The sequence below is a fragment of the Poeciliopsis prolifica genome, unplaced genomic scaffold (genome assembly GCF_027474105.1).
Source record: "Poeciliopsis prolifica strain line A6 unplaced genomic scaffold, Auburn_PproV2 SCAFFOLD005, whole genome shotgun sequence".
Lineage (NCBI taxonomy): Eukaryota > Metazoa > Chordata > Actinopteri > Cyprinodontiformes > Poeciliidae > Poeciliopsis > Poeciliopsis prolifica.
In genome coordinates this window covers 16,742,063-16,767,791 of record NW_026562380.1, presented here as the reverse complement: position 1 = coordinate 16,767,791, position 25,729 = coordinate 16,742,063, and the positions used below count along the sequence as shown (strand labels likewise).

General features: G+C 38.7%; 2 protein-coding genes across 3 annotated transcripts; both read left to right on the top strand.

Annotated features, from left to right (window-relative positions):
* Nucleotides 1–308: 308 nt before the first annotated feature.
* On the top strand, nucleotides 309–2,581 carry zgc:65997 (uncharacterized protein LOC794398 homolog). The gene is made up of 4 exons (XM_055029127.1): nucleotides 309–649; nucleotides 1,005–1,182; nucleotides 1,323–1,417; nucleotides 1,627–2,581. Exons 1-4 carry the CDS (start codon nucleotides 323–325, stop codon nucleotides 1,816–1,818), a joined length of 792 nt encoding a protein of 263 aa, XP_054885102.1. The 5' UTR covers nucleotides 309–322; the 3' UTR covers nucleotides 1,819–2,581.
* A 2,535-nt stretch (nucleotides 2,582–5,116) lies between these two features.
* pank1a (pantothenate kinase 1a) lies at nucleotides 5,117–22,799 on the top strand. 2 transcript variants are annotated; one of them, XM_055029712.1, is made up of 8 exons: nucleotides 5,117–5,844; nucleotides 14,581–14,727; nucleotides 14,883–15,088; nucleotides 16,034–16,287; nucleotides 19,190–19,366; nucleotides 20,409–20,532; nucleotides 21,627–21,752; nucleotides 22,701–22,799. In XM_055029712.1, the coding sequence occupies exons 1-8, from the start codon at nucleotides 5,568–5,570 to the stop codon at nucleotides 22,758–22,760; spliced, it is 1,371 nt and encodes a 456-aa protein (XP_054885687.1). In that variant the 5' UTR covers nucleotides 5,117–5,567; the 3' UTR covers nucleotides 22,761–22,799. The 2 variants fall into 2 exon arrangements, with proteins under 2 accessions (XP_054885687.1, XP_054885688.1); XM_055029713.1 differs by lacking the exon at nucleotides 5,117–5,844 and adding an exon at nucleotides 6,334–6,577.
* Nucleotides 22,800–25,729: the final 2,930 nt, after the last annotated feature.

Sequence of the window (25,729 nt, the reverse complement as noted above, 5' to 3'; positions counted from 1 at the left end):
GGCCACGTGCAAAAAATTATGTGGTTTTAAAAGTGGCCTGTAGAGGGCGTAACTTTCTTGTTGTGAAACATGTTGCCTTCATGTACACCTTGTTTTTTTTCTTACCATCTTTCAGAAATAACTTTCCACAAAGTTTAAATAAGTCTAAGACGGAACCTCAAAAATATATAATGACTTATAATATATTTGCTAAAAGTGACAGATATTTAAACCTCCTAGATCTTCGTCAAACTTTTAACTGTCATAAATACGAGGCGTCCAGTGATTTTGAAGGTAGCAAAACGATGCTTATGACGTCACGCGTGCTGTTGATACGCGAGCCATGGCTGCTCCTGTCGCTCTCATTCAAGGTGCCAGCAGAGGACTGGGGCTTGAATTCTGCAAACACATTCTGAAAAACAAAAGCCTCGCTGCTGTCGTGGCGACATGCCGAAACCCGGACGGAGTGGCGGAGCTGCGGGACCTGGCGGGACAACACCGGGGCAGACTCACGGTCCTGAAGCTGGACGTGAACCTGGAGGAGGACATCCGCGAAGCAGCTGAGCGCGTGAAGGAGGACTTCGGTCGGGTGGATCTGCTCGTGAACTCTGCGGCGATGCTTCACCCCTCCGGGAAAGGAGAGACGAGCTTGAGGGACGTTTCTGCGCAGGTACAGCGTGATTTAACAAACTTTTTTTTGTGTGTGTGTGCAAAGATTGGAGTCAAAACTTTCTATAGAAATGATGTCAAAACATATTTAGACAATAAATGTCTATTTTTAAAGTTATTTTAAGTGGCAGCTTAATTTTATTTAGGGGTATTAGAGTAAAGGAGGCTAAATGCAATCTCTTTTTTGTCTGAAAACGATGTGTCCCAACAATCTGAGGTTGCTGGCTGTAATGTGACTAAATGGGTAGAAAGTTGCAAGAATACTTTTGTAAGACACTGCAATAACTGTCTGAATTTTTAAAGCATTTTTGCATTCATAAGATGCACCTCACAGCTCAGTTTTCACCTCGTTTTAGGGCATCATATCCACCTTGACGACCAATACGGTGGGACCCCTGGTAATGGCCAAATATTTTAGCCCTCTCCTTCAGAAGGGCGGCGGCGCCTTCGGTCAGCAGCCTCCAGAGAAAGCGAAGCAGCACAACGGCATCATCGTTAACATCACGGCGAAAGTTGGGTCCATTGGAGACAACGGTATCTTTAGTGTGACGTGTGGTTCGCAGTGCCCTTTTTGGTGTTTCACATAACGTGTCGATTCAAGCAGAGAATAGAGCCAAGAGTAAAATCTCATGCAATGTGCTTTTTCTTCTCCCAACCTCTTTGCCGCACCCCAGGTCTAGGTGGCTGGTACAGCTACAGAATGTCTAAAGCAGCTCTCAACATGGCTACCAGAAATTTATCCATAGAACTGGGCCGCAGTCGACCCAAGGTAAACGTTCGCTTGTACTCAACTTTGTATTTTGGGGAACTGTTCTTTTTATCCAGCTGAATAGGAAACATGGTCATTATTTTGTTTTTTGTTGATTTATAAATTTGATTTCTGCCTGAACTTTTGTCCGGATAACAATCCAAGTGCAAGCAAAAATGATGGACGAAAGTATTTCTATGCACCTCCATTTTCTTTTCTGTTGTTCCTAGGTGGTGTGTGTGTCTTTACATCCTGGGACAGTTAACACGGACCTCTCCAGGCCTTATCACCGGAATGTGCCAAACGACAAGCTGTTCAGTGCTGAGCACTCTGTGAACTGTCTGATGGACATCATTAATTCACTAAGCATCGACAAGACCGGGAAGGCGTACAGCTGGGATGGGACCGAGCTTCCTTGGTAGAATCAAAAAAAGTACACAGTGTGTAGATGTGACTTTAACCTCTTTGCGTCTCAGCAGGTCATGCTCTGATTAAACAGGAATTTTACCGTTGACTCAATGAAAACGAACCGGGTGTTTTTTAACATTATAATCAAGTCACAGAGAAACCTTGTTCTCTACCTCGACACCAAAGTGCATAAATTAGGATCAATCCTTTTTGGCAAGGGTGCATGTTTTTGTGAACTTTAAAAACATGTTCACAAATAAAGGATGTGAAATACTTGGTGTGTATGATCTGATCTGACAGATGTGCAAGTTAAGTCTTAATCGCTGCATCTATCTCTGAGTCGGAGTTTGAGGTCGGGTTGGTTAAGACTCCTCCGCCTCTCCAATTTGGACGTCCATCTTCAAGGTGTTTATTTGTATTTTTAATTTTATTTTTTAATTAAGAACTTGGCTATTCCCATCAACTTGGACCAGATTCCTATTCCCATTTGAAGAAAAACAACCCCAAAACATTTTTAAGTATGAGGTTGGAGTTTTCAGGGTGATGCATGGTGTCGGCTTCATTCATGTGTCCTCCTTGGCTTATTGCGAACTGTAAATCAGACTTTCAGCTCACAAAAAGAATATTCACCAAACAGTGCAAGTCTAGCTCCTACGTGGGTAGGGTGTTCCAACCTTTTCCTTATAAAGAAGACATATTTTTGCATATCTTGTGTTAAAGTTATATATTTTTGTTGTCGTTTGAGTGCAATTAAATCACTTTCTTTCCCTGACCTAATTATGTTCTATTTTTTTCCACACAAGTGTTGAAAATTAAATCTGTTAAAATCTGTCTGCAAATACTGAAGATAAGGAAACATGTTTAGAAAAGAATTGAGCTTGCTTTATCTGGGCCCTGGATGCAGATGTAGTCCAGTCTCCCAAGGAAATCAAAGCAGCTTCTCCAAATGGACAACAATCTAAAGTATCAGCTGCAGCTGTCTTGTTGGGCCTTGCACAGCATTGTCTGGGTTATGAATAAACTCATCTTTTAATGTTTTTATGTACATCAACATAATTCCTACCAGGTCTGGTTTGCTTTTTGTACATTTAAAAGACAATGACGTAGCACAGTGAAATTCCTAAATTCATAAGGGAGGCTGACAGTGACCCCCAGACCCCACCATGTGTGCACTTAGGTGATGTAGTAAATTTGGTTTTACATCTTTTTCCCTGTCAATGAATAACACAAGCACTCCTTAACCATAAGAGGGCAGCATTTGTTATAAACAGGTCTCTCCTTCCATCTTTTTTAAATATCTCTCACTACTCTATCAGCTTCGGATTGAAGGACCCCTTACTTTTGATCATCTCCATATAACACTGTTACTTAATTATAATGTAATTAGGGTTATCTATTTCAGAATATCACATTAATGTGTATAAACACAGTCTGTTTCCAGAAACAAAGGTGGATTTTTATATGGTACACCAACACAAAGTGGGGCATAAATGTGCCAAAACTTTCTCCAGCTGAACAGAAACAAAACTGAAGTCATTATTTTTGGACCTAAAGAGGAACGATCTAAAGTCAATGCACAGCTTCAGTTATTACAACTAAAAACTGGACTCGAACTTGAACATTGCGAGCCACATAAAGACGATTACAAAGTCGGCCTTCTATCACCTGAAGAACATCTCCAGGATTAGAGGACTAATGTCTCAGCCAGATCTAAAGAAACTCATCCATGCGTTTATCTTTAGTCGCATTGATTATTGTAACAGTGTCGTCAGGTCTGTCCAACAAATCAATCAAACACCTGCAGCTGATCCAGAACGTTGCTGCTCGTGTTCTCACCAGGAAGATAGAGACATAACACCAGTTTCAAAGTCCCTCCACTGGTTCCCTGTAGCTCAAAGAATAGATTTTAAAATACTGTTGTTAATTTATAAATCACTGAACGATTTAGCACCACAATACATCAAATATCTGCTGTTGTTGTATCAACCTTCCAGACCTCTCAGGTCTTCTGGTTCTGGTCTGCTTTGCATCCCCAGAACCATAACCAAGAGAGGAGAAGCAGCTTTCAGCATCTATGCACCAAAAATTTGGAACAAACTTCCAGAAAACTGTAAAACAGCAGAAACCCTGACTTCCTTTAAATTTCAACTAAAAACACACCTGTTTAGAATTGTATTTGAAATGTAATATGTAACAACGTATTGTTTATTCCATGATGCATGACTTTGTGTTTATGTGCTTATGATGTAAAGCACTTTGAAATGCCTTGCTGCTGAAATGTGCTAAACAAATAAAATTTGCTTTGATAACAAATGTATATAGCACATGGTTTTCAAAAAACTTTTTAAAAATACAAATCTAACATGCTTGCATCTTGGCTCTTTTATTAAACAATTAGTAAACAAAGCAACTATTTGAATTAGTTGTCTGCACAATGTACTCTGTGCGTAAAATTTAAAATGTCTGCATCGAGTCTTCAAGGGTGCGAATTGGAATCCGTCAAAATGAAGCAGGGTCTTAACATTTTTCTGCCTTTTTCAAAACAATCTGGTCAATAAAGGGAATTATTGTGTTATTGCATCACCCGGCTGGATAAAAAGTATTGTATATGAGAACATTGATCTTCACATCTCAGAAGACAGAACAATGTCCTATTGGACAGGCCTTAAGTCTCTTGAATGTTTCAGTTCAAGCACAGCTTTGTATTTGGCCTCACTTGTTTTGATCACTAATGTTTGGAGGTGTTCACAGAACAGCAGTGGAGATTTAATCTTCATAAATATTGCTAAATATTTATGGCATTGCTTTTCGGACAATTCATTTTTGCATTCGGATTTTATTTGGGGGCAACACCTGAGGGGGATCAAATAGACATGCATGCCACACCTTTCAAACTTTTCTTCTGTGACATTTTAAGATGGCATTATTTAAAACTGGTGAATATATCAAGATGAAACTCCCAAGAGAAGAAGAGTCTTTTTTCATTGATTGTCTTCCTTGATCCAGTTGACATTGTTGTTCGACCTTTGCTCATCGACTGGAGTTGCAAGTTACCTAATACGCCCTTTGATATAGTCTCTCGCATAAGAATAATAAAACAAACGTGTTCTTCTTCTGTAATTAACCTTCGAGAGAAAATATTTTTATGGGTTTTTTTTACAGGCTGCTTTTTCGGGGTTACTTTAGTTCAATTTTTGGCAGCGTGAAACGACACATCACGCGTGCAAAGGACTGCGGACAGCAAGGCTCATAAATAAAGCGCCCACAGCTGGAGGGTGGTGTTTAAACTCCGCTTTTAATCTACCGGCGAGGAGCGCGATACGGAAGTGCCCGTTCTCGTGTTTAACATTAGTTTGTTAGTCACTGATTTATTTATTTATTTTACAGCAGAAAAACCGGTAGAGGGAGGAGGACGGGTGCGATACTCTGCTGGCTGCGTAGCCACACATTCTTATATACTTACACAAATACACACACGGGCTGCTGCTGCGCCTGCCAGGCTCTCAATGAGGGGGAATGACCGAGAGTGACCTCAAAGGACACGCTATGTTTTAGCGAGTCTTTCCATTTTGAAACTCAGACGGCTTTTCATTAAAAATGAGGGCGAGCATTTTGCTTGGCGTTTCAGCGTAAGGACGGCATTCGCTGCTCGCGCGGCGGTCTCACAAGGCTGCCAGCGCGGCTAGTGTTAGCCAGCTAAGCTAAGGAAGCTAAAGCCTACACCGGCTGTTTCCCGCATATGCTAGGCTAGGCTAGCGCTGCCATGGATAAAGCGAAGTCATTGGTGGACAAGAAGGGAGCGTCGGGACCTTTTCATGTCAACAACGTACAGAGTCCGAGAGGGTTGAATAGCCTCGTCGTGGTAGCCGCTAACGGCGGCTGCTCCACCAGCAATACATTCGGCTCAGGCACCGGACCAGGCAGCAGTACTTTTGAAATGCATCACTTGCAGCGTGGGGAGGAGAAGGACTGCAACGGGTCCCCGGCAAAGAGAAGCCGGTTGCGAAGGAGGACGGAGTCGGTGAAACGGAACAGACCTCGTAAGTTACTGTAAATGGAACATGTTACAGTCAGGCATTTACTGTCACTGCTCTGATAAGATGATGAGTGTTGCTGATTGTGTCACTCCAGCTGGCTGCAAGGTTTTGCATAATTGCACCGCCTCGCAATCATAGCAGATTCACTCTGACCATCTTTCTGTCCCGTCATTGATTATAGCCTATATATATATATATATATATATATATATATATATATATATATATATATATATATATATATATATATAAAATCTATTTAATCACTGAGGAGTCGTGTTCGCTTTGCTGCTCAGTCATACAGCCTGCCGTCGCCAGGGAGACCTCCTTTTGTATTTATCAACCCTCGGGTTGCATTTGGAGAACTGTGATTGGTCGCTTTCCGGTGGTGAAAAAGCTCCTGATAAGTGGGCCTAGCTTGTCTCAGCCAATCAACGCTCGACTCTTGTCTACAGGAGGAAGGGTGAATGGGTAGGAGGAATCCACCCCTATGCTTACCAAGTGTTTAGGAAGATGTGAAGATCATCCTAGTAAAGTTCACAGGTCCAGCGCAGAATGCTGAAAGGAGTTGTTTTCTTTTCTCCGTGAAGTCTTCATAAACACCCAAAACAGATAGCTGCATTTTAATTTCTGCTTTTTGTAATCCGCTCCTGCATAGCATTCAGAAAGCCTTTTGTGTGCCTTCTAGGGCATATATTTTGCCTAACAATGAAGCTTATAACGGAGAAGAAACCTGGTAAGTGTGAGTTAGTTTCTGCTTCATTATCATGACAAAACTATTAAGAACTGCTAACAGTGAACTTAAGCTTTACCTGTTTTTTTTTTTTTTTAGGTGTGGCATGTTTTATAGTTGTTGTTAGAAAACTGCTGGGATAAAACTAGCAGTTAAATACTACTGTTAAATATTTAAGAAATATTTCTTTTGGCTGCAATTTGCTGCACATTGCACTTCTTTGACTAGACCCTTAGGCTTTGTTGTGGTTAAAACTGGTTATTTGGGTTCAATTTAATCTTACTGTGTGGACTTATTGTCAGATATGCTCACGCTCTGCAAAGATAGAGATACTGCAGCAATACAAGTCTGTTAGTCAGCCACAGTGCATTCCTTAAATTTTTAAGTAATTATGTTGGCTAGGGATGGTGATAGAAATAAAAATAGCATTGTGATTTATTTATTTTATGCTTTTAAATAATTTTTTTCATTTGATCACCCTTTTTCTAATAAGAAGTTTGTCACCATCCTTATCAAAAGTTTGGTCATCATTGCTGTAAGAAGGTCAGTTTTGCCAGATTTTTAACTGGATATGTTTGCTCTGCAGGAGGAAATGAGCAAACAGTTTAATATGTAGGTAACTTGTCACACAAATGTTCTTTGCTCCATCACTACACCAAAACATTTGCATGCGGCAAATCTGTTGTAGTAAAGTATAAACAAAATTATAAAAGCAACAAATAGAGATGTATTAATCAGTGTTTTTCTGGGTGACACCTTTAAAAAATATCAAAACTAGAAAGTGCAGGCATTACAAGGTTATTCCATGAAAGTATGTGGCTACCCTGATCTGATTTTTATAAGTACATTAAAACACATGCAGTTGGTTGATGCATTCACAAAATGTAAATGGTGGGGATTTCTAGTTATTGTCAGATATTCCCTGAGTTACAAAAAAAAAAACATTATACATTTTTATTTAAAACTGGCAGATTCTGATTGCATAACGTTTATGGTATTGTTTTCTTAGCAATTCATTTTTGCATTTCTTAAATTAAGTAAGCACAAGCAAAGTGCTTCTTTTGGTATATTTACACAGGAATTTGTTTGTCATGCTCTCTGACTGAACTTGAATATGTGAATTATAGGTTTAAATTAATATTAAGTTTACCTTAAAAAACTGAAAATGCTGGTTTAAGTAATGTACATAAACACGTTTTTTTTTCTGTTTTGTTTTGATTTTTCCTTTTAAAATAAATGTCTTTTTTTGTACCAGTCTAATTCCTCATTCACAAGTTATAGTGTTTATTTTGTGATTATGCAATTACATGAGCAGCCATCGTGATGACTTGGACTTCACCTCCCTCATATCTTTCCTTGTTTTCATTTCTATTATAAGCCACACCTGTGCAGTTTTGTGACAGTAACTTGCATTCTTATAATAAGCATATAATTGTGCTTATTGTGTTTATTATAATTGATGGACAAAATGGAGAGAATTTGTAGACAGATAATGGTACCAACCTACTTATACATGCAAAGACTTTCAGCAGGGTTATCCCTGATTACGAAGTTAAAGTCGCCTCTGTAATCATTAAGAGGTCCGGGCAGAGATTGTCTGTTTTATAGCTGACTTATCCTTGGAAAGAATCCAATCATCCCGATAAACCTGGATAAAATGTCTAAGCTTTTCCCCAGAAAGTGCTGACTCCGGAATGCGTTTCCCTCTGGGAATGGATTTTTCACTTTTGTTTCCTTCTTTGTGGCTTAGTTGGTTTAACATTGGGTGACCCAGTCTGACGTTTCTCTTGTTTGGACCGGAAGCAAATGTTTATACTCTGATGTCAGATGTGAAACGTTTTGGGATATTTAAGCAAATTGTCTTCATTAAAAAATGTACCCCTTGATCAGAGATGTAAATATATGTATGTAAAGTCATTAGAAATAAATGCAGCTTCTTCGTTCTAAGATATGTGAAGCACTTTAATGTTAAATAAAAGTTAGTTTTGGCAGAAAAATTTACTTTTTTTTTACTCCATTGCCATCACTGATCTTAACAAGAAGTTACTTTTCACCATCATTGATTTAAAAGTCTGAGTCCAAACTGTTCAGTCTTACGAATCCAACATTGTTCAGCTTCACATCATCCTGATCAGCGTGATAAATATAAATTCATTTATTTTTTTGCTGGTATTGGGAAAACACTGAACAAGCAAAATGTGTATGAATGCACATATTTTTTTTTTATTATTTACCAATGGGCAGATGACAAACGACTGACAATGGGTCTCCATGACAGCCAGGACCAGGTTTTGTGAAAGAGTGAGCTAAAACTCACCCAAAACAAAGTAAGACTGATGAGTCAGTGTTTTGGAAACATTTTTAGCTCATTATGACTTTGTCAAAGATAATGTTTCAGAGTGATGGATGAAAGCAGTGGAAATGAACTTTACCCATCAGTGAAAAGATGGGGTGTGGCTGAACGGGCAAATGTAATTGGTCGGACTCCTGTAAAACAAAACCGGGCGGTCACTGGCACAGCTGAGCTGTAGATATTTAAAAGAAGGTACAATTCAAACTCCATGAATGGGGTTGGGTTTATTCAGGATGTTGACTTTTAGTAATTGGGCAAAAAAAAAAGACTTAAAGTCAAGTATTATGACACACCCTACCTCTAGCTAACTATATATTTGTTCAGTTAAAAAAAAAGAACAAAACTGGAAAGATTAAACAGAACACACTTGGTTCTTAAAGTTGCTTCTTAAATATTTTAAGAGAACGTCTCACTTTATAAATTAATTATTAAAGGTTTACTTATGGAGTCTAACAATTGTAGCTTTAAAAAACAGTGGTGCTATAAGCTTTAAATGGTAGCATTGCTACAAAAATCAGTGTCTTTTGGTTGTGTTTAAAAAAAATCACACCAATAAGGTAGTCATATTAATATTTGAGGATAAAACTACTTGCTGAGAATATAAAACTTCTTTGTTTTTTTATCAGTGTGCCCACTGTATCAACACAATCTCCAGCCTGGCATGTGTTCCTGTTTTATCTCAGCCTTGTGACAGAACAGGACAGGACAATTAAAGTTTAACAAACAAAAGCAACACATGGTTTGCTCTCCTGTTGGCATGCGTACGCTTTATTCCACCATGTGGACATGCGGTGCAGAGCAGTTCTGTGTTCGGCCAGAGGCCTTTCACCTACATTGACTCGAATCACTCACTACTTTCTCCCTGTTCCTTCTCCTCGTCAAAGTGACCTTTGGCTGCGCACACGCACAGCACGATGTGCGTTTGTGGACATTTTTAATAGAATACCCTGGAGAGATGGTCCACCAGGGGAAGGGAAAGGAGAAAAATAGGTTCTGATCAAAATATTTGACATGTTTGGAAGAAAGTTTGTGTATTTTTTACTGGGTATTTGTGTACTTTAATCAAGTACTACCTGCTAGGAGACATTAAGGACTTTTCAGGCGTTTTCTTTTTTTCTACCAAGATTATAATCTTTGCCACAGAGATCGTCCTTGTGTTTTTCTGCTTGCCTGTGGCTGATGCATCAATCAGGCTGTTGGCAATCTTTTCACTGTTTTCATTTTGTCACCATGTACTTATGTCAATAGAATGGTTGCTTACTGATTCAAAGTTTTGGGCATAATTTCAAAAGAGCATCTCTTGCTCTTGAATTAACCTTTCCATCTTTTCCTAATCTCTATGCAGTATTTTCCGCTGCTGCGCAACCATACAGAATACAAGTATGAGTGAAGAACTTTAACAACAAAAAAATAAATAAAACAAAATATCTGCTATTAGTTGTCTCTTGCCCTGCTGCTGCAAGAAAACGTATCTAGTTTTTGACATTTGCATAAAGAAGTTTGATTCTCACTGAACTGCATACAGTAACTACATGAAATCATATTATAGCACGATGCCATTATGAAACTCCTGAAGAAATTTGTAAAAAAATAAAATAAAAATAAAAACATAATTTAATTTATAATTTATTGTTTTTGCAATAAATTGCAATTTTGTTTTTGAAAGTTTTTGCAATAATGGTAAACAATCCGATAAATGTCCATCCTTTGTTTGGGACACAATATCTTGTGGTGACAGAAAACAGTGGGTTTTTGAATGAAGTGCAACATGAATTGATTTAGATATGAAATTAATTCACATTTGTTGCTTGCCGTCTGATGAATCAAACCAGAATATACAGTAACACATTTCCAGAAACTTAACCTCTTGAGATCTGGTTTCAGGAAGTTTAGAGAGTCCGGTAACTGGCTCTGTGTAAACGGTACCTGTAAACTGTAACTTTTGAAAACCTCAGTTTGCCTTATTTTCAGTAACCATACCATCTCTAATATAGTTTTTATTTGCCTGCAAAACAGGAAAATGAAAAGAACTTTCCAGAGTAGAATTGGTATTTTGTCTTAAAATGTAGATTGATCATATCTAAATATGATCAATCTACATTTCAATGTAGATTGATCATTGAAATGATCAATCTATGAAATGAAAACAATAATAATGATAATACAGACCTTCCTCAAATCAATTCCTCATTGATTTGAGGAAGTATTTCTTTTACTCCTCCACAGAGATGTTGTCATCCTCCTTGCTGTTGGTTTCGTTGAAGCAATTTAGTGTCACAATGCATTTTAAGACATTTCCCATACAACCATAGGGAATCTGACAAAGCTCCAGAACAAAGGACTTCCAGTTAAAATTCAATTTAGAATCATATTAAAGTTACTATATGTAGTAGATTATATATTATCCAATCATGTTAAAATAATAGTCATAGTTTCACAATTTCTTCTGTCTGTTGCAGAGATTAAACCATGAACTTTTTGAAAACAATTTTTATGCTTTCTTTTTTGGAGATGAGAACATGTTCACTCTGCAAGCAAATGAAAGCAAACCAAAGCTAGGAAAAACATATTTTATGCAGCAATCCCTGGTCTAAATTAGCCTGAAAGGGAACTTTGCCCCTGTAATCCAGACGGTCAGTCTGACTCCTTGTTGTGAAATTGTCACATCTCCTGATCATCAAGTCAGAAACTCAGCTGCACAGATTAAATCACATGCAGACTCCAAGCACTTCATGCATGCAGCACACTGCTAGTTTAGTAATCAGTGTTGCAAATCTGGTTTATTTTCCTTAAAACCAAATTATGGATAATCTATGCAGCAAAAGTTCCAAAAGGTTGCATTTATCTTCCCAGCATGTCTCATTTTTTCTTTTGTTTTATAATTAAATACAAGCATTCAAGATTACTTTTAGTTATTCATCTGGTGTGCAATCAATACTTCCTCCTATTTTAACTCAGATATTGCGTGTTTGACTTTAAATTAAGCAATTTGCATATTGACATAACATAGGACCACTAACCTCTGCTTTCGAAAGATGTTTGGTGACTTGCATCAGTTTTTCCTTGACCTGCTCTAATTGCAACTCTATGTGCAACTTTACTCGCCCTGACACTGCAGATGACTAAAATCAGACTTTATTCCTGCTAAACATCTACACCGACATAAAAGCGTGCTGGTAGTAAATTTATTTTGTAATATTTTCAAACAAAAGTTGAACAATAACCCCCCCCCAAAAAAAGCGCTTAAGAACAGTTCTTTAGTTGTGACGGATTTTGCTGTGCAACGTTTCAGCACGAGGACTTGTGTTTACATGTGGCGTTCTGTGGTTTTCATTGTGCTGTCAGCTCAGTGTGTTGGCTCGCCATCATGCACAAAATTCATCACATTCCTGTGTTGAATACCGCTGCTTACCACGATATACACTTAAGTGGTAAAACGGCATCTTAAAGAATTATGTTGTTGTTTAGAAAGCAGATTCTCATGAAACTGTATTAGTTTTGCTTAACTCTGTACAGCTCAGCTAGAATAAAATGTAATATTTTAAGGCCTAATTTGTAGGTAAAGGGAGATTCTTTACTTTTTGACCTACAGTAACCTTTATCGTGTCACCCTGACTGTTGTAGCACCATCATTTCCAAACTTGTGTCAACTGGAACTTTATTTGTTCAGCTGCCTGAGCAAACAGAAGTGGGTCAGAGCTGGTGACTGCTAAAAATAGAGGATACACAACCAGAAACACATTATTAAGAAATCTCAAATTTATTATTAGCTTTATTACTTTGTAATTCTTATATATATAATCCAACTGTACATTTTTTATTTATTTGCTTGTAAGCTTTGTGATCTTGATGTTAAAAAAATGCTTCAAAAGTCTTCATGAAATAATTCCTGACATTTTAGTACAACTGTTTCCTGCTTAGTTTTTGTGCCTGAAATGCAAAATAGCAACATTATTTAAAATTTAAAAGCATTTAAAGGAAAAAAAAAACATTTCCAGTGCTGCTAAAAAGCACAACGTTAGCGGTCACCAATGTAATGAGGTCATCAATAACAGAAATGTGTTCTTTCCGACTTGAAGTTAAATCAAAGGACGGATAAAACACTTGCTGATATTAGTGGAGGCATTCTTGTATTTATTGCACAGAGTGATATCACAGTTTGGAAAAATGTAGGCTGCAGCCAGCTGACCAGCAGTGTGCAGCAGCAGGCAGGTGAGGGACTGCACTGCATTCATTTGAGCTTCATAATGACCGACCACTTTCTCAGTCAGTTGTATCAGTAATTGGGGCAGTTTCCTTTTATTTCAGTGACGAGACGCCGTCAATTATTTCTTTATAAAAATATTTTTGCGTATATTCGTGGTTAAAAACGATTTTAGCTCCGCGGCGCTCTGGACTCGTCCTGCAGTATCCGAGCCGACGAGACCTTACTATAATTGTGAGCATCAAGCAGGTGGGTGGGGGGCGAAGCAGAGAAGTACAGGAAGATGGATGGTATGCATAAAATCGCCTCAGAGGTTGAGGGGAAGCTGAGTGGAAGAGAAAATAGGCTGAAGACTGGATGAGAGACCGTGGAGGAAGGGAGGGTTACCTGTTTCCATGGGAACATTGGCTCTCGGTGAGCTGTGGCGATGTGCTTTATTTAATTAATTTATTTATTTACCAGCCTTTCATTCTGAAAGATTATGTCTTCTTCCAGTCAGATTCAATCTTGGACCAAACTCACCGCAAAAAGAAAATGGTGTCATCCCTGTTGGTGCCGAATGTAGCGCCACCATGCAGCCGCAGTGTGAAACAGGACTGAGATGGGATTGATTCTCCGCCTTTTTTTTTTTCCTGCCATGACATGAACAACAATTATGTTCAACAGTTATGCTTTTTAGAGCAATAATGTGTGATCCAAAGTTTTGTAGAGATGTAGAGATCACCATTTATTTTTTTCTGACACCAGTTTTGACCCATTTTAGTTGCTTTTTAAGAAAAAAGAGCCTGAAATCCCAGCACTCTCTCTCTATGATCACAGAATATCCGTACAGGCCCCATTTATGTACAAATTTGAGGTGACTTTAAAATGGAATGAGAAGCGTTCAGTATTTGACTGAAAAACTAAACTTCAACCAGCATATTTTGAACTGCATATGATGGCATAAAAATATGCTGACAAGACACATTATTTAAGGTCTCAATTTAGTTTCAATTTCATATGGAAAACTTGAAGAAAAAACTCCAAATGTCCTGTCATTTTTTCCCCCATATTTCATTTTTTTCAGACTTATTATTTAAATTTGAATTTCACTTCCTGAGAATAAGTGAACTGATTCTGTCACTTTAACTTTCAGTCATTAAACAAATACTGAGGTCTATATGTCTCCAACATTTGGAGAGAAATTGCTCAATGTGTGGTGAGTATTGATAAAGGGAAGGAGTAGTCTGTTTCAAGTATCGACTGGAGGCTGTTATGAAATCTCGCAGAGAAATTTGAGATCATCAAATGTTGGGGGATCAATTTGATTTTTCATGTTTTCACAAAAGTAATCTTTTCATGGTAACAGTAAACTATTTATTTTATTTTTTTAATTGTGCAGGTTTGACGTTCAGATCTGTAGCGTCTCATCTAATAGTAAAGAAGCTAATTCCATGTTTTCCTCTCCAGCTTTCCCGTGGTTTGGGATGGACATTGGTGGCACCTTGGTTAAGCTGGTGTACTTTGAGCCAGTCGACATTACTGCAGAAGAAGAACAAGAAGAAGTAGAAAACCTCAAATCTATCCGCCGCTACCTCACCTCAAACGTGGCCTATGGTGCGTAAGCTTACACACACGGTGTAATAAATGATCTCATGACAAAAAAGTCAGGTCCAGGACACTGATTTATTTTCTGTCAAAGAGAACGTTTTAATTTGCAAGCTAGCTCAGAATTGTTGTTTAGGAAAACATTTTTTTTTTCTTCCCCTCAGGTAAAACGGGTGTCCGCGACGTCCACCTGGAACTGAGGAACCTGACTATGTGTGGACGGACAGGAAACCTGCACTTTATCCGCTTCCCAACTCAGGCCATGCCCCGCTTCATCCAGATGGGACGAGACAAGAACTTCTCCAGCCTGCACACGACGCTGTGCGCCACGGGAGGCGGTGCCTACAAGTTTGAGAACGACTTCAGAACAGTGAGTCTGGCAAACAATGCTTGTATAGCTCATTATTTGCCTCCCCACTGTTGGACTTTACAACATGACCTCAGGTACATGTTGTATATATCAATTTCTGGTTTGTACAGTTTACTTCTACCAATTGTCTTTGCATCTGCCCACACAGCAGATGTAGGTCATGCATTAGTGAGCTCACATCGCCTTTTTCAGAAATTATGTGGATGTGGTATCTGTGTTTCTCTGACCCTGAAAAACCGACCCAAATAGATATTTTAAAATTTCTTTTTTTGTATTGTACAGCAAATATTTAAGTATTTATTTTATTCTGACTTGCTAAATGTCTCTTTGGGTTCTGGAAAAATATGAAATTTGATTTAAAGGGGCAATATCATTTAAAATCGGCTTTTTTGAGTTTTACATCATATTATCATGTTTTTCCCTCATCAAAACGCACCTTTGATTGTTTCATTCATTTTTGAGAAATCTCTTAATCTCCCATAGAAACCACACAGCTTTCCTGAATGCCAGTTTCCAAGGTTCCACTCAGCTCCTTCAGACTAGCCAGCAGCAATTGGCAAACACCTGCTGGAGCTGCGCATCTGCTGAGCTCATAATACGAGCTGCTTCTCTGTGAAATGCTGGTAGAAACATTGTTAAAGGGTTACCAAGAGGAGCGATGTTGTGATGACTTTCAGAAAGAGCAAGAGCTTCTTAAAGAAACAGAGGCCCAATATCAATCAAAAACGTTTTTTCTTGAGTGATGCTGCATGCTTGGAAAATGCATAATACTTCCCCTTTAAATTTAATAAAATATATGGGGAAAAAGTGATTATTCTGTACATGCATCCTCTTATTTGTCTGTGCATCCATTAGACTGCAGTTTTTGTGACATATGTCCAGAAAGCCTGCCTGTAGCTCTGTTTAAAGCAGCTTGATGCAGTCCCACCTCTATCTGTAACCCAGATGGCTGACCTGGAGCTGCTGAAGCTGGATGAGCTGGACTGCCTCATCCGTGGCCTGCTGTTCATCGATCGGGTCGGTTTCAACGGACATCCGGAGTGCTACTACTTCCAGAACCCTTCAGACCCCCAGAGCTGCGTGAAAAAGCCCTGCAACCTGGACAACCACTTCCCAATGCTGCTGGTCAACATCGGCTCTGGGGTCTCCATACTGGCGGTCTACTCGGAGAACAACTACAAACGGGTAACCGGGACAAGGTGAGGAGACCCTGGTGCAAATACTGAAAAAACAACAGATATGAAAATGTGAAAAAGTCACAGATTTAGGCTTCAGAGTTTTAAAGTGTTTTTAAAACCAGATGTAATCAAAGTTGCGCTGTCATATAGTCAATCAAAAGCAATTTGCAAATGTTGATTTCAAATTGAAAATGACATTTGGGTGGATCATTTTAGTAATGTTAATAGACAAATGAGACAACAATTAGTGAAGAAAAGGTATTGAAAAGCAGTTTAATTGGTAACATTGAAGGCCAACAGATACTCCACAAGAACAGAGAAATGTATCCTTCTACCAGAGGCTGCAAGGACAAGTTTCTCTCTATCAAGGACATTTTGTACTTCACAAAAACTCAAGAACAGAACTTAAGTGCAAACTCTTCATTGGCCTCTGCTCCCAAAGCACTCCACCTTCATGTTTCTCTGACAAAACACAAGAAAAAAGTTAAGTCAAAAACAAGCTGCAGGGATTTCTGAAGCAGTGAACAGAATGTTGTCATTTAGTTCTCGAATCGCCTGAGGGAAAAAATCGCTTTGTTCTTGCGGAGTTTGTTCAAAGAAAATTTCCAAGAATGCCTTTACATGTTGAACCTGTTTCTCTTAGGTAACACATTCACATGTAAAATACACAATAATCATTTTTCACTTTAACTTACGTGACCAGTAGAATACCGTATATTTCCACTTTAAATTTATAACATTGATTTTATTATTTGGTATTATCGCAATAACACCACTAATCAAGCTATTTATTGTTTATTAGTTATTTGTTGTACTAAACCAAAGGGTTTGTGCCTCACCTTACAAATCTTTTCCACTTAAGTGAAGTAGGTGTGATTAGAACGATCCTGAAAACGTCAGTGAGACAGTGACTTGTTCTACCATGTTGTTATGTCAGAAATAACTTCCCTATTGATTCATCCTCCAGATTAACTGTCACATTTTTGTTCAGCTGATAAACTAATTCAGAAAACTAACGGAAACAAATATGTTTGTTCATGCTATGTGACTATCTGGGGTTGTCACATTGACGTCAGGAACATCCCGGTAATTCAGGATGTAATTAAATTTATGATGCGGATTGATTACAAGTGGAATAACGCATATTTCGGGTGTGCATTTCTGCAACAAGACCAATTTCAAAAAGGTTGTTTAGTACAGAAATATGACTTTACAGCCATTTATAGGTTACATGTACAAAACTGACTTGGTAGTTTTCCAACAGACAGTCGTTGACACCATTTAGCAAGGATGGTCAGCCATGAAAAAGTGCATTGCTAAAGAAGCTGCGTGTGCAGAATTGAGTGAAAAGAGCATTTATGTTGAAAGAGGGACAAACGGAACAAGGATAACAGCAGCCTTGAGGAGATTGAGAAGCAAAGGTCATTGGAAAGTTTGACAATGTGTCCACTCAAGTCTTAAATTCATTTATCTAAAGCGAAGGCCTTAAAATATTTTACATTTATTTTGAAAAAGTAAGTTGACCTTTAATACTTTAATCACAGGTCTTCAATTTTGCAGGTCTACTTTGTCTCATCTATGTATTCTATATATATATATATATTTTTTTTTCTCACAGGATTTTTCTGTCAGGCAAAAATTTAAGTTGAATTTTCATTGGGTTTTGTAACACACTGCTAACGTAACTCTGCTAGCCAGCTGTGGTTTAATCATAATTGCGGCAATCATGGTTAAGTGGACATTTTTCGCAAGCTGGTTGGACAAAGTTTGTGCATTTCTGTGGAGATATAGGTCTTGAATCCCATTCTTAAAGGTCTTAAATTTGAGTTGACAAAACTTGCAGCAACTCCTGGTTCGAGGGAGATGCAAAGCGTTAAAGCCACCACACAATGGCCGATACAGGGAATGAGCTATGAATTTTATGTTCCTCTTTTTAAGCTCGTCATTTTTACATTTTGTTTGGTAACAGAAGTTCCAGAGTCTGGAGGAAGAGCAGAGACACACAGAGTCTGAGCAGCTAGGGGTCCTGATTATTTGAGGATCTGGGTCATCTAGTGATGTTGGTCCACGAGGTTTTATCAAGTTCAGAGACAACACAGTGGTTTATGAGGAAATTTACAGAGCAATTTGGGATTCCTTCTGCTGATATGTTTTATGTTTGATTTCATTTTCACTGCCAAATAGCAGTGAAAAATGAACACCTGCTTTAATGAATTAGTTGTCAAGAGGAATATGAGAGGTTCTGGTACCAACAATGCAAATGATGGGAAAGTCTTTATCAAATCAACCTAATTCATATAAATGCAGATGTATTTCTACAGAGGTTTCCATGGTGACTTCCTTGTGTTTTGCACAATCAGAATGAAGACAATTTTGAGATCGCATCTTGTGTTGTTCTGTGTTAACCTACTTTCACTCTTTAAAGCCTGCCTGAGGGCAATGACTTTCTGATGCAAGGATGCATTCTAGTTCAGGCTTTGGGTATAGTTCTGAATTAAAGTCACTTTTTAAAGCTTCTTTAACTCTAAACAAATCATTTATATCAAAACTCACAGGAATTAGTTTTTGGTTTAATTTTATTGATGCTAAAGGGCAGTTGGAAACAGACCTGAGAGGATGTTGCAGAGCAGAAAATCAAAAGGAGATCTGTAACAAAATCTGTAACAAAAATTTTTTTCAGTGCATTTCTTCATTTCCAATTCAAATTGCTCAATTCCATCCTCTCACTTTTTCAGCTGGTATCTTCTAAATCCATAAATGTCATTCTAATTTCATATTTACAACCCGCTGTTCCACTTGCGTCATCAGTCAAAGGCTTCGATTGATTGATTGATTCTTCTTGCCTTCAGCTCTTCCTTCTCTTACCTGACCTGCATTTTTTTTTTTTTCTGTCGTCTTCCTGGAACCCTCCTCACGCTTTCAGTCTGGGAGGTGGAACGTTCCTCGGACTCTGCTGCCTCCTGACGGGCTGCGAGACGTTCGAGGAGGCGCTAGAAATGGCCAGCAAGGGCGACTCCACAAACGTGGACAAGCTGGTGAAAGACATCTACGGCGGGGACTACGAGCGCTTCGGCCTGCAGGGCTCGGCCGTCGCCTCCAGGTGAGCATGACGTCGTTGTCACAGGTGGTTTCAGACGGAGGATGCCAAGCTTTTCTGGCATGAATTCACGTCATTGAACCCTAGTGGGGTCAGGAGGGGTGCTGGTGCCTATCTCAAGCTAACGTTTCGGGCGAGAGGCTGGGAACACCCTGGAGAGGACGCTGTTATAATATGTATATTAAATTATAATAAAAATTGGTTTGATTCACTGCTTTAAATCTTAATAAACTTCAGTGAGTCACCAATAGGCTTGATGGTTGGCTAATTCGATGCGTGTCACTAACCTGCTTGTAAATTCAGTTTCACCATGTGTGAAAACTGCAAGTTTCAAACATGATGAATAAACTCGCATTCTCCAATAACACGATGAGGATACAAATAATTCAAATAATTCAAATAATTCAGACAGCAGCAAAGCAAATCAGGCAACCATTCCCTAATCACACTGGTTTGCTGTGCTTTTTGTATGTGAATTATAAACTTGCAATTTGTTACAAAGGTTAATCCGTATAGGAAGATGGCGGGGGGGATTTTATCACAACAATCAAATTATAATCAATGTTGTTATGATGTTCTCTGTCATTTATTGTGACAAAGCACTCGGTGATGAGCTGCACCTGTTGAATTATGCAACCCAAGATTATTTTCTGAGATGTTTTGGTTTTTATTGAGATTTTTGATTTGATTTTGATTGGTTTATTTCGACAGATTCATGGTTCAATTAGACATAAAAAAAGAACAAAGATACACAACACCACATACAAAAAATAAATAAATTATGAAAGACTTGCATGCCAATGTTTCCTCAAAGCCGACTAGTGTGACAGCGCACCGACAGAGGGATGTTAAAACATTACAGTAAGACTTCTCGGAGCGGCACAAACGACACAAAAACTTGGCTATCACTGCATGAGTGCCTGGAATGTTGTGACATGTGCGTTTCAAAACATCTCATTTTATTTAGTTTGACCTGAAGCGAAAAGGAAGATAACCGGTTGGTGCTCAGCGTAGCTTGATGTTTGTCTTTCTGCTTGTTTTACAGCTTCGGTCACATGATGTGCAAAGAGAAGCGAGACAGCATCAGTAAGGAAGACCTGGCCAGAGCAACACTAATCACCATCACCAATAACATAGGATCTATAGCACGCATGTGTGCTGTCAACGAGGTATTTACATGCACCTACACACAGATGCTAAGTCTCATGTTAAGCAAATTACAGATCACTAGGGGGCGCCGAAGGACCACCAGTGGTCCTGAGCCCAGAGTTTGTTACCAACAGACAGCCAGCGCAACCGCCTGACAAAATAATAAATAAATAAATAAATAAATAAAACAGTGAAGCAGGGTGTTTCCAGGGTAATGATTTAACAAAACAAAACTATGTTCCTTGCGCATGGAGCTTCAACTTTTTTAACAAACACACAAAATTATTATTATTTTTTTTTAACAAGACTATAATTAATTCCCCAGAATGTTTTAATCACGGGAAATCGCAGGAATGTGATATTTTTTACTTATGGAACCACAAAAATCAAAGATACTTTTGGACATTATGTCCACATATGGACATAATGAAGTCAGTGGGCCGTGCTGGCTCCGTCTCTCTCGTACCTCAGGGGAAAGTTGGGTGAAAAGTGGACAGTGGGGTTAAGAGTCTCATGCGCAGCAGGGACCAATCAGGAGTGTTTCTGCGTGCTGTGAGCTTCTTTACAGTGTTGCCTTGTGGCATGGCGATCAAGCAGCATTGTACAGGGCTATCACTGCATGCAGATCTGCAGCAAGGACAGATAAAAGCAGCCAGGGTTATATTCTTATTATTGCTTTTACCATTGTTCTTTGGAATTAATTTAGATGTCAATAAAAGTAAGCATCAAAATTTGGTCCTTCATTCTCTGGACTGTGTGACCCGTTAAAAATAGTTCATATTGTAATAATCTTGCCTGAATATTTTCCCCTCTGTTTTTAGAGAAGATGTTTTTATTTTTTTCTCAGTTTTTGTAATCCACATGAATGAATTGGACTCAACTTGCAATAGTATCAGTTTATTGGCACCACCTGGTGACTGATGAGGGTTACTGCAAAGGTTTCTGAACGTTTGCAACAAAAAGCATTTATATAATTTAATTGGAGGATGTACTTTGGCTTCTGTTCATACAAATCTTCATTTAAAAATGTGACAGCATTAACTTATTCTTGCTATTTTTGACACGTTTAACAAGGCAGTATTTATTTATTTTTCAAATTCCGTGTCTGTTTCAGAAAATTGAGCGGGTTGTGTTTGTTGGGAACTTCCTTCGGATCAACACCGTGTCCACAAAGCTGCTAGCCTACGCCATGGACTTCTGGTCGAAAGGGCAGCTACGAGCCCTCTTTCTGGAGCATGAGGTGAGCAACAATATTCAGAATTTCTTCGATTTTCTTAAAATAGCTTAATGCAGCTGAAGTACGGTAAATGGAATACTGTGTGTTAAATGTATGATTTAAAAAGAAAAAAAAGAAAAAGCAACAACTTTATTGCTGTCTGGGAAAAAAAAGAGAAAACGAAACTCAATTTGAATCTAAAAGTCTTAAATTCACTGTCATACAAACGCATAGAGGATCAGGAGTGTCTTTTGTAATGAATCTTTATTCAAGTCAATTAAGATGACCTAATGCTCCTGCTTAAACTGATTTAAAGCTAAGAAGCTCGCCTTCATCTGCGTTAACTTGGCGGTCTCCTACTGGCTGAAAAGGGGTATCACCAAACTGTTGTATAAGCACTAATGCCTACTACAACACATAAATGAGAGACATGGTGATGCTTCAGTGATGCGTTGATGTCAAAAATGAAATTGTACAGGAGTCCGTCCTGATTTGGTTTGGTCCCTTCCTTCACAAAATCACCTCGCTGTGGACATTAACAATCACACGTACGTTTTGAGAGGAAAACAAAATAACTTGAGTCGAAACTGGTACTAAGACAAGAGGTTAAAGTTTACACGACTGGGATCAGTTGAGTATTTAAATTTCAAAGTTGGCGTTGTTGGTCCATTAAATGGATGCCTACCTTAGCGATAGTTTGGACTTGCAGCGTGTTTTTATGTTTATGTCTGGAAATAATTTGCTATTGTTTATTTGACATTCTTTTATTGCTAAAATGATTTATACTCCTGGCATATTTAAATTTAAAGTTATTGTTAGAACCATCGATAGAGTATTCGATAACTAAAATAATTGCAGTGTGGTCCAGTTTTCTCTAACTCGCCGTTTTCTTCTACATTTCCGTTTCACATTTCGTGTTTGGTTGTGCTTCAGCTGCCGTTCACCCTCAGTTTGTCCCTCGTTTTGCTCCAGGGTTACTTCGGAGCGGTCGGAGCGCTGATGGAGCTGCTGAAGACGTCTGAGGACCTGTGAAGGCAGTTCGCCGGCCTCTCCCGTCGGCACCGCGCCGTCCTCGGCACCGCGCCGTCCTCGGCTCTAAACGCTGCGACGTCATTGTTGGCGGGTGACACTACTGAATGGTCCTAATCACAGGCCTCTAAAGGAACACTAAGAGAGACTCAAGACGCTGAGAAAAAGCCATTTTAATAGTTTAACTCTTGTAAATAATGATAGCCTCTAACAATTGTTCCCAGAGCTCCTTCTATCATAGAGTTTTAATATTGTGATCTTTTAATTTATGGTTTCCTGTTGGTTCCTGTGATCAGGAACCACAGAGACAGAGTATTTTAGTAACCAGGGCTTTTACTGGGACGGGGCGGGCGGGTTCTGTTTGTGTGTCTAGCTACTGTAGCATTACATCCTGGGGGACAGAAGTACATCAGGTGACTATTTTTGCAGCTTCTGTTCAGAAGAGGATGTCTGCACACAAAAGAAGTCACTCTTCACCGAGCAACTTTTTTTTTATTGTCCTTTTTCTTTTCAACCGCACGTGGCTGAAGGAAGTAGGTTTGCTCTCCTGTTTTGTTGCTCAAAGAGTCGCCCACCATGCTACTGTCCTCGAAGGAGCGCACTGAAGCCAAATCCTGTTGAGATTCATCTGCAACCTTGTCGTCTAACGGAAAGCAGATAAGCGTTTTTTTTTTTTTTTTTTTTCCTTTTTTTGCTTTTTTTTCCGCCCTGCTGCACATGGCCTTCTCTTTCTTTGTTCGTCCTTCCTCCGGCTGCCTACCTGCAAACAAAACTGCAACTGTGGTATTGCCAAGCACCCATTACTCAGCCTCATGAGTTCAGTCCTAGGTGACGGGACCAAAGATTTGTTTTCTGACAGATGATTTGTTTTTTTTCTCATTTTCCTCAACCTCTGTCTTCTCTTCCTTTTGTTTTTTTTAATTAAAAGAAATCTCCCTGCTGGCTTGGACATACTCATCAGGAATCCATCACTTGCAACAGAATGGAAACAGTAAGGATCAAAATGTTTCCTACACTGCAAAAACACAAAGTCTTAGGAAGTATTTTTGGTCTAGTTTCGAGCATGCTTGAAAGGTTTGCGCAGCTGGCACACATTTCCACGCCAGCGAAGAAGTGTGCGCATATTTACGCAAACTTTGACGCAAAGTTAATTTTTACACATGCCGTGCGTAACATTTTTTGTGCGCTTGCACGCTTTATGCATGAGGACATTTTAGCTTGTCCCATTTATAGCGAAGTACGTTTTCATCGATATCGAAGAATTATCGGCTTAAAACAAGTTCCCTTTTTTATTTTTATTTTTTTTGTTGAACAGTTGCTTTTAAGCTTTTCAAATGTTCTAAGATGTTTGCACTAGAAATTAAATAACAAATACTTGGTAAGACTTGGTGTAACGTACGTCCTCCCATTGGCAGAGGAGAGGAAAAAAAATGGTGCAATTTAATCTCTATTTAATTGATGATTTTAATTATTTTGTTGAACTGTTACCCTTCCCCCCTCCTTAACCAGTTTCATAATATAATATGAAGTATTGAACTTTAACACTTGAATTACATTAGCATTATTTTCACAATGCTAATGTAAAATTAAATAAAAATCCAGTTATGGTATTTTAATATAGACTAATGCAAAACATGAAGTGCTGATTGCACATATGATCATGTTTCAGCAAGTCAAACAAACTGATATCAGCTGGGTAATCAAGCAGAGCCAGCCTGCAGCTGGACGCTCGTCAGAGAAGCCAAGTATTAACGGCAATTAGCCTGATGACTTTAGTTTGCACACAATGACGACTTTCGCTTTTGCTTTTTCTGTTTTTGTAACCAGAGATGTCATCCAGAAATATACAGATATATTTTTTGTTGGCGCGTAAATCCTTTAGTGCACGTTGATGCTTGTAACCGGGCCATGCAACCTTCACACTGTCCGGAGGAATGAAGTCGCGTCGTACACTGCAAAAACACAAAACCTTACTGACTACTTTTGATCTAGTTTCTAGTGCAAAAATCCTAGTATAGTTGAAATAAGACAAAACTCAATTACAAGAAACTGTTCAATAAAATGCAGGAGGTCTGTAATTGATTAAGAAGTATTAGTTATGAATCTACTAGTACTTTTTTATTATTATTTATCTAACACACTTTGACCCCACCTCTCCTCCCACACTACATAACATGTTTGCTGCTATGCTGTCCTTATTTTTCTTTTCCCATGTGCTCTGTTGCTTTCAGCTGGTTTTGGTTCTTTTTTTTTTTTTTCGACCTCAACTCAAACGCCACAATACGAGAAAGGGAAACGGGCGTCATCGGCGACCCGTTGCATTCAAGACTCGAAGCGCCTTCACTTATGCAAGCGTTCACGGAGAGGCTGCTGTGAAACACTATCGGTGTTTAATTTGTACTCTAAAGAGATGGTTTTCGGAATCACCCGACGCCGAACCATCAATCCTGCTGTGATGACGCTGCAAAATGACGTTGCTCTGTTTTTATTATTGTTGTCGTCGTTTTTTTTCCCTTTGTTCGCCTTGTTCCAACTCCTGTTTGGATAATGATGATGACCTCAGTGCATCAGGTGCCAGTTTTCTTTACGATCAACCCAGGGGTTGGTCACCATGTACCACCTATTTGTTTTTTTTTTGTTTGTTTTTTTTCCTAAACTGGAAAAAACCCATAATATGTGTTGCCTTTCCTAAACGTCTGCCTGGTTTCACTTTGTCCGTGCCCTTCAGCTTCTTTTCTTTTAAAGTTCAAAAAAGTGTTTTTGTTTTGCCTACATGCTTTTTATTTTTTTTCCCTTTTATTTTTTGGGTGGGTGTTATTGATTATGGAGTGTAATTGGTCACATTTAGAGGGATGCTAGTTATTTTTCCCCTTTGCCATTTCATACCATTTGTACTTTTTGTCATTTAAAAGCTCGCCGTGTTTTTTTTATTTTTTTATTTTTTTGGATTTCACACCAGCCGCCTTTCAGTT